The sequence below is a fragment of the Staurois parvus genome, unplaced genomic scaffold (assembly GCF_062004578.1).
Source record: "Staurois parvus isolate SC_StPar_1 unplaced genomic scaffold, SC_StPar_1.0 ptg000564l, whole genome shotgun sequence".
NCBI classification, from domain to species: Eukaryota; Metazoa; Chordata; class Amphibia; order Anura; family Ranidae; genus Staurois; species Staurois parvus.
The window spans coordinates 4000807-4017511 of NW_028318360.1; the positions used below are offsets into that span (position 1 = coordinate 4000807).

At 44.1% G+C, this 16705-nt stretch overlaps 1 protein-coding gene across 2 annotated transcripts in view; it reads left to right on the plus strand.

Annotated features, from left to right (window-relative positions):
• Nucleotides 1–16705, plus strand: part of RGS12 (regulator of G protein signaling 12) — a 289572-nt gene that overhangs the window by 55130 nt on the left and 217737 nt on the right. For both annotated transcript variants that reach the window (XM_089691559.1, XM_089691561.1), the window contains exon 3: nt 14519–14635. In XM_089691559.1, the coding sequence (XP_089547685.1) occupies nt 14519–14635 (117 nt within the window). The remainder of the gene's footprint in view (nt 1–14518; nt 14636–16705) is intronic.

Sequence of the window (16705 nt, forward strand, 5' to 3'; positions counted from 1 at the left end):
CATATGATTAGGGCAGCTACTATTGCTTTGTTTTTAAAGCTTCAGATTATAAGATTTTTACTGACTACATGTGTTGCAGGTCAGTGGCTCACTAGATGGTCAAACCAGGATCAGGATGACACCTCGAGAGCCAGAACCTTTGAAAACCAATGCAGCATTGGCACCTTCGTATTCTGTTCACATTCGTTTACTTTTCCCATATGTGCAAAGGCCAAAATGACTCATAATTTTAAAAGTGTACTTTTATGTAACCCTATTATGATACTGCAGAAAGCATCCTGTAATCTTTAATACACAATAAACATTCGGATTATACCCCACAGTGCTTTGAGCTGGGCAAGGCTGAGCATCATGACAAGAATGATGAGAATGACAGCTACTTCATGCCCTCCTGTGACAGTGGAGGTTGTTCGGAGATCAGAAGGTGTTTCTTGTTTTCTTGGCAGCGTTGTTGGTCAGAGGCCATACATGCATCACACAGTAGAGCGCCTGGATTTATATATAACTATCTTGGCTCAGTGTGACTCTCTGTGTCTCTTATAGAAAACACATGATGCTGTAAGCCCATTTATTTTACTGGATATTAATATGTGGGGTTGCCTTTCTGTGCAGACCTTGCCAAAACGCGTGCAGTAAAAGCTGTTGGAGTAGATAAATCTAGTGTAAGTGTGGTAGTACTGCTGTAGTAGATATATATTTATATCCTGTGAGTGTGATTATACGCCTTTGTTTTACAGCTGGTCAGAGACAAAACTATATAAATAAGTATGATTTTTGGGCTCCAAACTTCCTAAAAAAAAAAAACGGCGACTCAGGCATGGTTCCATGTACTGTAATATCATAAATAATGTAAATTAGGTGTTCAGTTCCTGTTGTTTTGTGGCTTATAAAGATGAATTTGTATGAATACATGAACCATATAATGTTTTCTATATGGTCATTGCTTGCTTTGTGCAGCATACTTCCATTTTGGTGTTCTCAAACAATGGCGCCATTTTTATTCTGTAGCTTTCTCTTCCATGAGCTGCAGACTTGCGCAGAGATGAGATTGAAATTCCCTAGAAGATGTGCTGTTGTGCAATAAATGCAGGGAAGAATTACTTCTGGCATGCCGACCTTCTCACGTTGGCATCTCAAAATGCCAGGAGCAGGACTAGCAAGGCACATGTGCAACGGGGGGAAAGGAAAGCGGGAAGTAATTGCTATCATACAAAGGCATCTAATAGCTATCCAGAAACACAACACAACCTTTTCTTCTGTAGGAATGGTATATCTGTAAATTACATTCTCCCTTTAATCGTTTAAACCAGGGGTCTCCAATATTTTCAAACAAAGGGCCAATATACTGTCCTTCAGACTTTAGGAGGGCCGGATTAGGGCCAGTGAAGATAGAAAATGTCCTGGCCCCAGCATCAGTGAGAATAAACATGGCCTCAGGGTTGATGGTCAGTAGGTGGAGGAGTCGTGCCCATCATTGGCCGGCACAGTGGCTTAGTGGTTAGCACGTCTGCCTTGCAGTAAATGGGTCATGGGTTTGATTCCCGACCATGGCGCCTCCTGCATGGAGTTTGCATGTTCTCCCTGTGCTTACGTTACAGGTGCAAAGTATAAAAGCTCCGGATGGAAAAAAGTATGGCAAAGTATGGGCAGCACAGTGGCTAAATGGTTAGCACTTCAGCCTGGCAGTACTAGGGTCGTTGGTTCAAATCCCAGCCATGCCACCACCTGCCTGGAATTTGCATGTTCTCCCTGTGCCTGCGTGGGTTTCCTCCGGGTACTCCGCTTTCCTCCCACTCTCCAAAGACATGCTGGTAGGTTAATTGGATCCTGTTTAAATTGTCCCTAATATGTGTGTATGAATGTGAGTTAGGGACCTTAGATTGTGCAATCCTTGAGGGTTAGGGACTGATGTGAATGTTCTATATATGTATAAATAGCTGCGTAAATTGACAGCGCTATATAAGTACCTGAAATAAATAAATAAATCATTGGTATTAGTGGGAAGAATAGTACACCATCATTGGTTTCCATGGAATAAGTGCTGCCCTATTGTTGGTGTCAGTGGGGGGAATAGTGCCCTAAGGGCCAGATAAAGGGTAGCAAAGGGCCATATCCAGCCCTCGGGCCACAGTTTGGAGACCCCTGGTTTAAACTAAATACACTTAGTGTACTGTCCCTTTGAAGTGTATGAAAACCCTAACAATATGCTGTCCATGTAAGTCTATGCAGACAGTGTATGTTTGGGACCCTGTCCTGAACAAAGGACAAGCGACTGTGTCTGTGCAGCCGCTGCAACCCCATAGACTTTCATGGTCTGCCTGCTCACATTACATGGCTGCTCCAACCACATAAATAAACGGCCAATTCACAATGTACGGTCCTCCGCGCCTCAGTGAATGAGGCCTAAAGGTGGAGCACGGGGGCCGGCAGTGAGAGAGTTAAACTAGCTACTATAAAATATTTGAACGACTTTTAAAGGAATGCATATGTGACCTGAAGGGTGCTCCTATGTATTGTCTGGAGCTGTGATTGTTGTGTTGCTGTTTACTGAGGCCTGCAGAGAGCTCCCGGTAGTCTATGCACACAGCATACAATACGAGAGAACGTTGCTGTTTATTTTATTTTTAGACCGGCGGTCTTCTCACATTGTTTCTGTTTGGAAGGGAGGCTGGAAAATGCGCTATTGTAAATCCACCATAAATCTCACCACGAACAATGCCGGTCAGACGCTTCATTTATTACTGCTAGCTCATAGAATTTCCCATCTACAAATCTTGTTAGCGATAGTATTAGTTAATATGTAGCCAATGTTTGATTTTGTTTTATTTGCTGAAAGCATCCTTTTATTGTTTAATGGCTTAATGGTTGTGCTTCCTGAACTGTCACTCACTTTTAGATGGCTATTATTATTGATGAAAGCCTGTTACTTTTCTTTGTTCACGTAACGTTTACCGGTATGTTTTGGTAATTTTTTTTTTTAATAAATTCTTTAAATAGAGCATTACAGCAAATCAGCAATACAAAAACAAACCAATACAGAAAGCCAGTATTATATAAGCCAGCAAACGAAAAGGGTACAAAAAGCACTCTACAACTTCAATACCAGGGATCCTACACAAAACGTCTTACACTAAAGTAGCGTCACATATGTCATCAAGTGCATGAAAAGTAACAGATCATCCCAAATCAAGGAGTGCAGCTTGATAACAGAGCCCCCACAAGACCGGAGTCCTGTAAAGTGCAGAATGAATAGAGTGACAGCACCATTTCGACCCCAACTTGAAAATACCAGGGCTCCAGCTGTCTGACTACTACTAACAAAGAGGGAATAAGCAGAGGCCTAATGTGAGAGTCAAATGGCACCCAAGAGGTATGAGAGTTAAAGGAGAAGTACAGTCAAAGCTTGTTTGGCTGTATTTCTCCTGTGGATCACAGGAGTGCAATTCGTTCGTAATTCCTGTGACACGTTTTCAGCTGACAGCGGGCTAAAGTCTGCTGTTGGCTGATGTAGCTCAGCCAGTCCAGGCTGGGGAAAGATCCCGACTTTAAAGTCAGGATCCACCCAGATCCCTGGACCGGCAGCTGGCTCAGCCACTCCACCCACTCCGCAGCCCAGCGCTCCACTGAGCGTGGGGGGGCAGAGCAGGGAGCCAGAGACTGACTGTCCCGGCACTCTGCTCAGAGTTGAGGGAGAGGACTGAGAGATCAGCAGTGTCTGATTGCTCAGTTCTCCCCCTTGGAAGTGGCAGGGGACAGATGCAGCATTGGATCAATGCTGCATCCACCTAGGTGAGTGTAATTAAAAAAAAATTCTAAACTTCTCTTTTAATGAGGGGCAAAGGAGCAGAGGTAGTAGAAATAACCCCAAAAGGGGACTGGACAAGACAGGAAAAAAAATGCAAGGGGTAATACCAAGAGATAAAGGGGGAACCTGGGCTAGAACAAAGTTACCATTACTGAGTAGAGTAGCAGGGTATAATTTGTCACAGGGCTTCCATCAGTGTTTTATATTCTGAGACAAAGGTGAAATCATGCGAGAAAAAGGTGAAATCATGCCAGTATAACCAGGCTATACGGTATTGTTCCTCTGTGTGGTTTGCAGAGGCAATAATCTCCTCCAAAGTGGTAATCTTGCCAATTTTAGAGAGCCACATTCTAATGAGCAGTGTGTTTGGGGGGGTCATCTGTTTCCAGTAGAGAGGAATGCAGGATTTTTTCACGTTTAAAAGGTGGATCAAGAGAGAGCATTTGTATCTCTTCACAGAGAGGGGTGCCCAGTGGAGGAGATGGGCTACTGGATCTTCCCCTAGGCAGATGTCTGTCATCTTGAAACAGAGGTCTTGAGCCTGAGACCAAAAATTGAGCGGCCTTGGACAACTCCAAAACATGTTGAGTATTGTGCCTACATGTAGCTGGCATCTCCAACAGAGGGGTGAGCACTGGAGGCAGAAGTGCTTTATGCAGAACATTCTACCAACGGGAACATTCAAGGGAACATTCTACCAACGGGAACCAATTTCAAACCCTGTCTCTTGAAACTTACTTGAAATGGATGCCTTATGGTTGAAAATAAGAATCCTTTCTTTCTGTGCATCTGAAAAAGCCGTACCCAAATCGGACTCTCACTTGTTTGAGATATGGGTGCGTTGAGTCATCGGGGGGATTGGATAGGATGAAGTAGGAATGGGAGAGCCCATGGTAGACAGGGTTGGTGGATTTGCACAGGTTCTTGAAGGAGGTCAGAGTAGTTAATGATCTATAGGAGTCCTAGGTTTGACATAAAAATGATGAATCTGGAAGGCCTGCCATTGGGGGATAGGGGGTCAACCATTGCTTGAATTTCCGTAAGGGATTTAAAACCATTGTTAGACAAAAACTGGTGTAAGCAGTATTTCTGATTTTTATAAAAAGACCAAAAGGTCCCATCTGCCAACCCAGGGGGGAAAAGGCTGTGGGTTGCATGGCTGGCTTAAGGGTGCATTCACATCTGCAAAAGCTCCTGCACTCCTCTTTAGATGTGAGGATTCCCACAACTAGCTGCGGGATGCAGCCCCATTAAAAGCATTAGGAGACTCTGGGCTCCCACAGGTAATCATGGCCACTTGTATGTAATCTCTCATGTAGCGATCACGTGTAACTGACATGGACAGTCTACATTCAGGGCTGGTCACTTACGTGTGATCGCTGAATGAGCTTGAAACTTGTATACTGTTTGACCTGTGAATCTATACAGCCACTCACGTGGTGTACACATGAAGAATCTGTTCCCTGTTGGGTTTGGAAACTACTAGACATGGTAAGCAGTATTGATCACATATGTGGATACCATGTGTTCCCTGAAATTGAAAGAATGTCAAAATGCAAAAAAAACTTATTTTTTTACCCTCAACTTTTTAAAATGTTTTTCCAATGCTGCGCTATGAATGCGCACTCCCTCCTGTGTGCTTCAAGCTTAGCACACCATCCCACTCATCTTACCAGCACTCATTGAGATCTTCATACAGAGCGATCTTTCTGCACTACCAATTGCTGTAAGCGTTGAGGATGTGCATCTGCGGCTGTAGGTTTGGGAAATAAGGACAGCAGGGATGTTTACTTCCTATCGCCCGACACCCGGGACATGCAGTTCGGAAGTTTTGTTCTACATTTAGCCCTGCTGCGGGCTACTCTGGCGCTGGCAGAAGCTCACTTGTAGACAGAGAAGCCTGACTTCTAGTCTGGCGGCATAAAACCCTCACTGCTCAGCACATGACAGCAGAGGAGAGGGCGGGGAGTGGTGTTTCCTTCAGTGCGGTTGCCGTTCTGACCAAGAACACAGACTCCTGTCTCCTGGTTTTTTCAACAGGGTGCCTTGTGGTTTCTTCAGGGGTGCCTTGGCAAATTGTCTAAAAATTGCCCAAAACTTGTATACAAGGCAGCGGGTAGAAAAAGCCTGCATTTTAGTTACACAAAGCCCTAGGTTTTCATTGTGCACCATTACGACCTTCTAGCTTCCGGCGTCCTGACAACCAATTACATCATTGGTTGATAAGCAGGATGTTGGTTGCCTGTACAGCATCTTTGTTTGACCCTCACTTGCCCACTTATCTCTAATGTCCAATGTAAACTGGCCTGTGAGCTATGCATTCCTGAGCCCTGCACTGTGTACGCAACTCACTCCTGAACTCTGCACTCTGTACGTAACACACTCCTGAACTCTGCACTCTCTGCATAGCGCATTCCTGAACTCTGCACTCTGTACGTAACACACTCCTGAACTCTGCACTCTCTGCATAGCGCATTCCTGAACTCTGCACTCTGTAGGTAACACACTCCTGAACTCTGCACTCTCTGCATAGCGCATTCCTGAACCCTGCACTCTGTACATAACACACTCCTGAACCCTGCACTCTGTACATAACACACTCCTGAACCCTGCACTCTGTACATAACACACTCCTGAACCCTGCACTCTGTACATAACACACTCCTGAACCCTGCACTCTGTACATAACACACTCCTGAACTCTGCACTCTCTGCATAGCGCATTCCTGAACCCTGCACTCTGTACATAACACACTCCTGAACTCTGCACTCTGTACATAACACACTCCTGAACTCTGCACTCTCTGCATAGCGCATTCCTGAACTCTGCACTCTGTACGTAACACACTCCTGAACTCTGCACTCTCTGCATAGCGCATTCCTGAACCCTGCACTCTGTACATAACACACTCCTGAACTCTGCACTCTGTACATAACACACTCCTGAACCCTGCACTCTGTACATAACACACTCCTGAACCCTGCACTCTGTACATAACACACTCCTGAACCCTGCACTCTGTACATAACACACTCCTGAACTCTGCACTCTCTGCATAGCGCATTCCTGAACCCTGCACTCTGTACATAACACACTCCTGAACTCTGCACTCTGTACATAACACACTCCTGAACCCTGCACTCTGTACATAACACACTCCTGAACCCTGCACTCTGTACATAACACACTCCTGAACTCTGCACTCTGTACATAGCACACTCATGAACTCTGCACTCTCTGCATAGCGCATTCCTGAACCCTGCACTCTGAACGTAACACACTCCTGAACTCTGCATTTCCACACCCTTGCACAGCACTATAAATAAATAAAAGAAAAAAAAAAGTATGAATAACATTTCATTTTTTTAAATGTAAAGTTAATGCCATGTGGGTGCCTGTTTTTTTTCTAATTTGGTTGCTACCTGTCCTTCCTGTGTTTGTGCTACCTGGTCTTGCCATGTGAAGGGGGCCATGTTTTCCTGACATGTGAGCATTTCCTTGTCCTGCCAGGTGAGTGGTACATGATATGCTTTGCACTAGATTAGTGGTCTCCAAAATGCAGCCCGGGGACCAAATTTGGCCCTTTGCAAATGATAGGGCACTATTCCTTCCAGTGACCCCAACGATGGGGCACTATTCCTTCCAGTGACCCCAACGATGGGGCACGACTCTTTCCAGTGACCCCCAACGATGGGGCACTATTCTTTCCAGTGACCCGCAATGATGGGGCACTATTCTTTCCAGTGACCCCCAACGATGGGGCACTATTTAAATATATCTTATAGTGCAGCGCTACTGAAATACAATTCCCAAAACTCTGTGTATTATACAGAGACATAGATGAATAGTCAAAAACTGATGCCACACATGCTCTTATAATATACGTGCAAGTAGGTGGATGATCTGTAGTCCTGTTCCTGCTTCAGAACTAATCATTACACATGTGGCCCCCTTAGGTCACACTCTACAGGCATTATAGGTGAATATATAACGGTGACCAAACAAGTAAAATAAACTAATATTTCCCTTATTGCAAAAGTTCATGAATGGTAAGTATTCGTGCTCCACTCAGGATCAATTCATGCAAGAAGTGATAACACAGGTGATATCCGGTGATGGTGTAAACACACTCCTCCTGTGGCTAAATTGCCCCCTCACCTTTACTCTGCGACCCAATGGGCCAACACGCCTTTAAGATCACTATAGGATCTTGCTCCAATATTGGTAGGTAACCTCAGCAGACCATCCGTGGACCTCAACAGGTAGGTAAGTATTCAGGACTCACTGGACTCTGACATCAGCTAGGTATACCACTCATCAAAACCATGATGAGTAAAGAAAAATCTTTCATAGTGTAGTAATTTGTAATAAATATAAGTTCCTTTATTCAAGTAAAAACTGTTCACTCACATTAAAAGGTGGTTCACATCATTAACAGACCGCATGTACGGGTGTACTGCATGGGTTTCAGGCTTGTCCAGGTGTCAGATGATGGGGCACTATTCTTTCCAGTGACCCCCAACAATACGGCACTATTCTTTCCACTGACCCCAACAATGGGGGACTATTCCTTCCACTGACCCCAACAATGGGGCACTTATCCTCCCACTTATACCAACAATGGGGCATTATATTTTCCACTGACACCAATGATGGTGCACTATTCTTCTTCTTAATATCAAAGATGCACTGTTTACGCCCACTGACGACAGGATAATTTCTACTCCCAATGGCACAGTTGCCGCCCCCCCCCCCAAGGTCTGAAGGACATTAAACTGGCTCTTTGGAACATTTAGAGACCCCTGCACTAGAAATTTAAAGAAATAGAAAATATTGATGCAGGCGCAGTTATTTTTCCTAGTTTTAACATGTCTACATTTTTCATTTTTTAAGTGTTGAAGTTTTATCACTTTTTGGTGGTTTGCCAATGTTTTTGACTAATAAAAAAAACTCTGCTCAGATGACGAGCTGGAATCAATGCTTTTCTCAGATATTGTCAGACAGACTTATATTGTCAGCCAGACAGTATTAGAAATCTCTAGCTCAGCATCAGTATTCCTGGAACTGTCTTCAAAATCCTGGCAGGTCTGGTAGGACAGTTGCTTAGACACTCCCAGGTTTTAGAGGTCTGTTCCAAGATTTCTTCCTTGGAAAATCCAGCAGTCTTGTGATTGCGGTGTGCTTCATGGTGTTTTACATTGACAATCTTTATCGAGCACCGTTTTTAAAGTGGCTAGATAACACAACCTGCAAAAACTTTGCTGTCACGTCGTCAGGAATATGGAACTTCAAGCAAAGCTTGAAACTACCGTCAGGTTTTTACTGCCATTGGTGTCCCTATTGGAAAGTTTTCCTCACTCTGTCTAAACAGGAAATAAATTAATTGGCTGGAGGTTTGCTTTAATGCCACCTTATTATAAACTAGGTTTGCAAGCTTACTGATGGGTACTCTAGGCCAGTGTTTCTCAACCGGGGTTCCTCGTGAAGTCCCCAGGGGTTCCACCGTGAAACAACATTATGGCAGACGTATACCGCCTAATGTTGTTTCCCGTGTTGTTCGCAGTGCGTGCTGACAATCAGCAGTGTAGGTGCGCATTGATACTCAATAACTTCTCTATAGTTCCAGCCCCTATAAAGTCAGAGGGCGAGGCCAGGAGTAGTGCAGAATGCAGGAGCTGAAGGAAGTGGCGGCTTTCTGTGACCGCGCTGAGCACAGAGCCGGAGAATGTGGCTTGCATTGGGTGGTGAGGTCCTACAGCTACAGAGATACAGAGTGCAAGGGGTGGTGGAGGGAGGAGGGTAGAGAGCCGCTAGCCGCCAAAGCACATGGCTGGATCAAGAAGTGAGATCCTGTTACAGCCGTGGTATTGTAGAGTGCAGGGAGGTGGAAGCAAAGAGCCACCTGAGCATGTGGCTGCATGGGAGGTAAGATCTGCATGGGAGGTGAGATCTGCATGAGAGGTGAGAGTGCTGGAGGAGGAAGCAGAGAGCCACCACAGCATGTGGCTACATGGGAGGTAAGATCTGTATGGGAGGTGAGATCTGCATGGGAGGTGAGATCTGCATGGGAGGTGTGAGTGCTGGAGGAGGAAGCAGACAGCCACCACAGCATGTGGCTACATGGGAGGTAAGAGTGCTGGAGGAGGAAGCAGAGAGCCACCACAGCATGTGGCTACATGCGAGGTGAGATCTGCATGGAAGGTGAGATCTGCATAGCAGGTAAGATCTGCATGGGAGGTGAGAGTGCTGGAGGAGGAAGCAGAGAGCCACCACAGCATGTGGCTACATGGGAGGTAAGAGTGCTGGAGGAGGGGCAGAAAAGAGGCAGGAGGTGACATCCAGTGTATGACAGCAGTGATGTAGACTTCAAAGATTTGGGAGCACATAGTTGGATCACACTGAATGTAGCAGGATGTGAGATGATACTATCTTTTTGTTATTTCGCCATAAATGTACTGTACATGAAGCTATTATGATCTCACCTCCTGCTACATTCAGCCTCATCCAGCCACAAGCTCCCACTCTCTGCTCCCCCTCTCTGCATTCAGCGCTGCCATATACTGAATACCACCTCCTCATCCAGCCATGTGCTTCATCTACAGCTCGCTGATCAGATTCAATGTTCAGTGAGCTGTAGGTCTGAACATTTTTTTTCAGCGGTTCCTCGAGATCTCAAACTTTTTGCAAAGGGTTCCTCGAAGGCAAAAAGGTTAAGAAACACTGCTCAAGGCACTAGCAAGACCGAAAAGAAAAATCTATCTAAATGGGAACATAAATGGCAATAAAACCCAATAGTTTGATAAGATTGGAGGGACTAGAACCACTGTTGGGTGTTTATTACCATGTGTGTGTCCATTAGGAAAATTGAATTCACAATCTGTCAAAGTGGCATGTCATCAAAACAGGGATGGAAAATATAATGGGGATTTGGCAATGAGAAAAACTTGTATAGGAAAGGTATAAGCAGTTTATTTGTATAACCGCTCCTGAGTGGTGCAGGATCCACATGCTCCTTCATGTGAACAAATGATCCTCATAGGCTTCATTCACAAGGGCACTCTGAGGAGTTGCTGTGTGGCCCAGACACAGACAACTTTGACATACGGCTGTGTCCGTGCAGCTGCTGCATCTGCATTCACTTTCATAGCCCCCCTGCATGCAGCTCTGGGTGGATGCAGGCATGAAAACTAAGGCCTCTATTCATGCAATATAGGTGCCCGAAAGGATTATCAGAATTTCCAAAGTTTAAATAAAATCCAAGGCTTTATTTTCACACTTTAAAAGCTATACATACCAGAAGACGAACACTGCACTTTTTATGGAGAGTTTGATTCGACCCACTGGGTCTTTATCAAATCTATTCTTGTAATAGAGACCCAGTCAATCGAAATGCTTCCATGCACCGCTATGCATTGTTTTTAAAGTATGAAAATAAAGTGTTGGATTGTATTCATACTTTGGGAGTACTGATCATTCTTTTGTATTCTAAAAAAAAAAAAAAGTTTTAACCCTTTCTCACTCTACCCAAATCCAAAATCAAATGTTAAAAGTTCAATTTTTAAAGTAGAATTATGGCCTCCCTTTACAAATACTATATATGCTGCAGCACTTAATTTCAGTTTTTTTCTTTGACTAAGTTTACCATAGCTTTAAAAGCAGTCATGAGCTATGAAGCGCCACAAACATCCATCAAAACTGTGTGCATTGCAGTACCCAGTTTTGTTCACGTGGTTGCGTTCGTGTCACGTCACTTTGTATTGCATCAGAATTGAATGGACTTGTGTGGTTTGCCAGGTTTACCGCTCCCTATACACTTCCATTGATGTCAATGTAAATGTGCTGCAACTGCACTATAAACGCAACATAAATGCCCCGTGGCGTTTACAGCACATTCAAGAGGCATTTAGAAAGTGTTACTAGCTGAGATAATACAAAAATCTATACAATAGAAAACCAACATAGAGGGGGCATCTGCCAAGTATGTTGAAAACGTGCTGGCAACGAATCTTAACGCTTTAGATCAGTGGTTCTCAACCTTCCTAATGCCGCGACCCTTTAATACAGTTCCTCATGTTGTGGTGACCCCCAACCATAAATTTTTTTACCCAGTAATTATAATTCATGAAGTGTCGTTTTACCTCCAATACTGCTGCTTTCAACACAGTAGCTGCTTTCTATACAGTAGCTGCTCTTTACACATTGGAAATATGTGTTTTCCGATGGTCTTAGGTGACCCCTGTGAAAGGGTCGTTCGACCCCCAAAGGGGTCGCGACCCACAGGTTGAGAACCACTGCTTTAGATGCATTAATGGACGCTCACATTTATTTGCATGTCTAAATGAGCTCTTAGTCCCACTGTCTAGTTCCATAACAATTGTTGATCAATTGAGTGAAGTCCACCTAAATGAGCTTCCTGTGCTGGGGTGGCAATGATGCCTCTGTTACTGAAACTCTCTCACTGTGATCTGCAGTGTCTGGGAGGGGGAGCGAGTGAGGCACAAATGAAGAAGGCCTTGGCTCAGTAAGGGACGGTAAAGAGGACTTAGCTCAGTCTAGTAAGGTAAAGGCTGTTTTATGTTTACCTAGAAGCTTGTGCATCACATAGTAACTGGATCTGGTACGCATTTAGGCCAGTGTTGATCAACCTTTTTTTCAATCAAGGCGCACTTTAAAATCCTACACAATCTGGAGGATTACAGCACTAGCTCTGTACTGTGACCATGTGACTCCCACATGCGTGGGAGTGACGTCATCACGGCTGAACAGATGAAGGCCAAAACAGTGTAACCCTGGAGGGCTTTGTTTGACAGGTAAGCCTGTCATAATGTTCTAATATGTAGTGCATACTAGCATATTATGGGATAAACAAACTGGGGGCTCATTTAATTTTTTAAAAAATGGAGTTTAATACCACTTCATTAAACTCTGGAGGGACTGGTTTAAATGCTTGTTTAGGTCTAGGGTACCACATAAAGTTTTATTTCCGCAACATCTCCAAGATAGGGCCGTTCCTAACCTCGGAAACCACTAAGTAACTTATTCACTCCCTTGTTATATCTCACCTTGACTGTTGTAACTCCCTCCTCATTGGCCGACCTCATCGCAGGCTTTCCCCTCTTCAGTCTATCATGAATGCTGCTGCCAGACTCATCCACCTTACTAACCGTTCCATATCTGCCACCCCTCTCTGCCAATCCCTCCACTGACTTCCCATTGCCAAACGGATAAAATTCAAAACATTAACAATAACGTATAAAGCCATTTATAACTCTGCCCCAAATTACATCACCAATCTTGTCTCCAAATATCACCCAAACCGTACTCTCCGCTCCTCCCACGACTTCCTGCTCTCTAGCTCCCTTGTCTCCTCCTCCCATGCTCATCTCCAGGACTTCTCCAGAGATTCCCCCATCCTCTGGAACTCTCTATCCCAATTTATCAGACTATCACCTACTCTGCTCACTTTTAGGCAATCTCTAAAAACCTATCTCTTCCGGGAAACCTATCCTGCCCTCAGCTAATAATGGAATCTTCTACTCTTCCAACCAATCCATCCCCACAGTTACTACCTTTTGTATCACGAGCTCCTCCCTCTTAGATTGTAAGCTCCAAGGAGCAGGGCCCTCCTAACCCTCTTGTATTAAACTGTATCGTTGCTGTATTTTCTCCCTTTATATTGTACAGCGCTGAGCAAACTGTTGGCGCTATATAAATCCTGTATAATAATAATAATAATTTGCCTGATCCCACACTCCCATCTAGGCTGCAAGACCAGCTTTAGCGGTTGCAGGTCCATTGATTACATCAAGCACAATGCTGGACCCATAGTCCTGCATTTGACTTGAGAACGTTGAGGAACAGTCCACAAGATTAGGGAGCAGAAGATCAGGGAAGTAAAAGTCCTTTTCTGGTACCCAAGACCTAAACAAGCATTTAACCCTTGCAGTGTGAGGGCAGCCTCACCGCAAGGGAGGATTTTTGTTTTTTCTGAAGATCAACTTTAAGTTTCTGTGTCAAACTATACATCAAACTAATAGAAAAAAAAAAAGCAAAAAATAAATAAAGCATTATAACAAGATGAACGCATATTACAAAGAAATCCCTTCTCTCCAACAAATGGCTGATAGTACTCTGTAATAAGAGGGGAGGGTTACTTGCAGTTGATGAACTTTCAGGCAATCTGGCAGAGTGGGTCATAGATTTTCCCTGCAGTGTCACCTGCTGGTAGATGTGAGTATGCAGCTTATAAATATAGGTGAACCCTGGAGTCCCATTATTTGGACAAACTTCAGTTTTCTGAGCAGCGAGAATCCCGTTGTTGTATTATATAGCCAAGAGAGATGTGGACTACAGCATGTTACTACCCAGGAGGGTCAAGTCATCTGTCTTGGGTTTGTTTTTAGTGGATGTAATTTCAGAAGAAACGATAAAACTTTCTATGAAGAGAAATGTTATTGTTTATTAAGTTCTCAAACTGTCGTCTTTGAATCATAGCCGCTGTGCGCAGTGCCTCCTCCTGTAGCTGAGCAAGTCTTAGTCTTTTCGTTCATTCCAGGGGCCATGTGTTGTTAAAAATTTGCCCTGCCTAATGCAAAATTTGAAGAATAGGGAAATTGCTGACCTATCCTTTTTTCATTGAAACTTTCAGATCTTTAAAAATCTGCTGCATCTATAGAATAATTGTATAATGCTAAACATGCTGTTTTTTGCAGGGTTCAAAGTTTGTCCACACAAGCGGGTTGGTCCAGGGGCCGCAACGCTTCTCAGGTCGGAAGTCTCTTGGAAGATCAAAACGATTTAGTATCACGCGCTCACTGGACAACTTGGAGGTAAGGTTACATGTGTGGGAATTCTTACTTTTCTATGATTTGTAAATAGAATAGTCTGTTACTATGTTGGGTATGTATGATATTCATGAGTGTCCAACCTGCAGCCCAAGGCAGCTATGAATCCGGCCCAACACAAAATTGTAAACTTATTTAAAAATGTTGATTTATTATTTTTTTTTTCCTTGTTTTTTGTAAAATGCGTTTACACTTGGCGAACACATGCAACCAAAGAAAAATTTGACAGCATCTTCTTACTGGACTTTTATAAGTTTTACCTTCCCAAAGGGAAATCTCCCACTTTTCACAATCATTCCTTATTCATGTCATCAGTATTTGGCAGCACCTATATTTGTGAGCAACTATTTGCAATGATGAAGCACATGAAGGGCAAAATATCTGATGAGCACCCTGAGAATTCACTGAGAATTGCTACCATGGAACCAGATATTGATATGTTATTTTATCAAAAACTGTATCAAATGTTGCACTAATTTTATGTTGCCCTGTTTTACTTTTAATTTCGTATGAAATGTTGTGAACGGCTCTTGAAAGCTGTTTCCTAACAATCAGATTATTGGATGATCGCTTCAAAAGTGGTATTTTTGTTCGATTTTCTCATTGTGTACTAGGCATAAGGATGAGCAATACTCAATGTACTAGTTAAAGGGAAGGGATCCAGGCCTGGGATCCAGTAAGGAAAAGGGCGAGAGAACAAAGACAGGGAAAAGGATATGAAAGCTATGATCACTGTGGCAGTCTTTTACTTTTTGCCCTAGGTTGGGTACCTGTAGGTGCCCTGGGTCTTTAGCAACACCCCTGCTTTGTAATAAAAAGGTGGAAGGGATATTCGGCCACTTGCTGCTAATGAGTTTTCAGGTGATCGGAAACTGTCATTTTGCCCACAGTGCCATTTGCTTGTAAAGACGCACACAATATTTTTTTACCTCATTGGTGCAAAAATTCTGCATTCTGGGCCGGGTGCGGCCATTAATGGCTGATTGAATGCGCCCTTATAATAGTAACCTGTCAATGTCTTTATTGCTAGATTTATGGTTTTTATGATGACAAGAGTCCCATTTTAATACAGAGGGACTACAGGAAGATGGGGACATTGCAGTGCTAGCAATAAAATGGGTCCCATCTTCTGGCTGAGGTTAGTGATGCAGGGAATCCCCTGGAATCTGCTTGTACATTTTTGTATTGTGTTACCAGCACATATTGTATGGAATTGGCATCAGCTTGATGAGATCTAACCCATAGGAATCTGAAATAAAGCTCATGCTTCATGTTTGGACTGAAAATAGAAAGAAACATGGACAGTGTAGCTCTCCTGGCTTCCAGTCAGTTGTGGGTTCCATGGCTGAGCTTGGAGGTTTCACTTGGCATAGAAATTGCATTTCCACATTTTTCTCCAATAGATGTGAGCTGCCTTCTGAGGACACACCCAGCACTTCCTAATCACAGGATACACAATGGTAGCATAGTGATCTCCGACTCCTGTGTACACAGCTCTGCCGCATTCTGACACAGAGAGGCGACTTGGTAATTGCAGGAACCTGAGTGTGTCTACATCATAACAATCTTCAGTATAGGAGGATAGTTGTCATTCTTCCAGATCGGAATCTGGCATGAGAAATAGGCCCTTACTGCCTGTTACTCTATAACAACATATTGCACGATGGTGACACTTCGACACTGCACGATGGTGACACTATGACACTGCACGATGGTGACACTACAGGACACTGCACGATGGTGACACTACAGGACACTGCACGATAGTGACACTACGACACACTGCACGATGGTGACACTACGACACATTGCACGATGGTGACACTACGACACGCTGCACGATGGTGACACTACGACACGCTGCACGATGGTGACACTACGACACGCTGCACGACGGTGACACTACGACACGCTGCACGACGGTGACACTACGACACGCTGCACGACGGTGACACTACGACACGCTGCACGACGGTGACACTACGACACGCTGCACGACGGTGACACTACGACACACTGCACGATGGTGACACTACAGGACACTGCACGATGGTG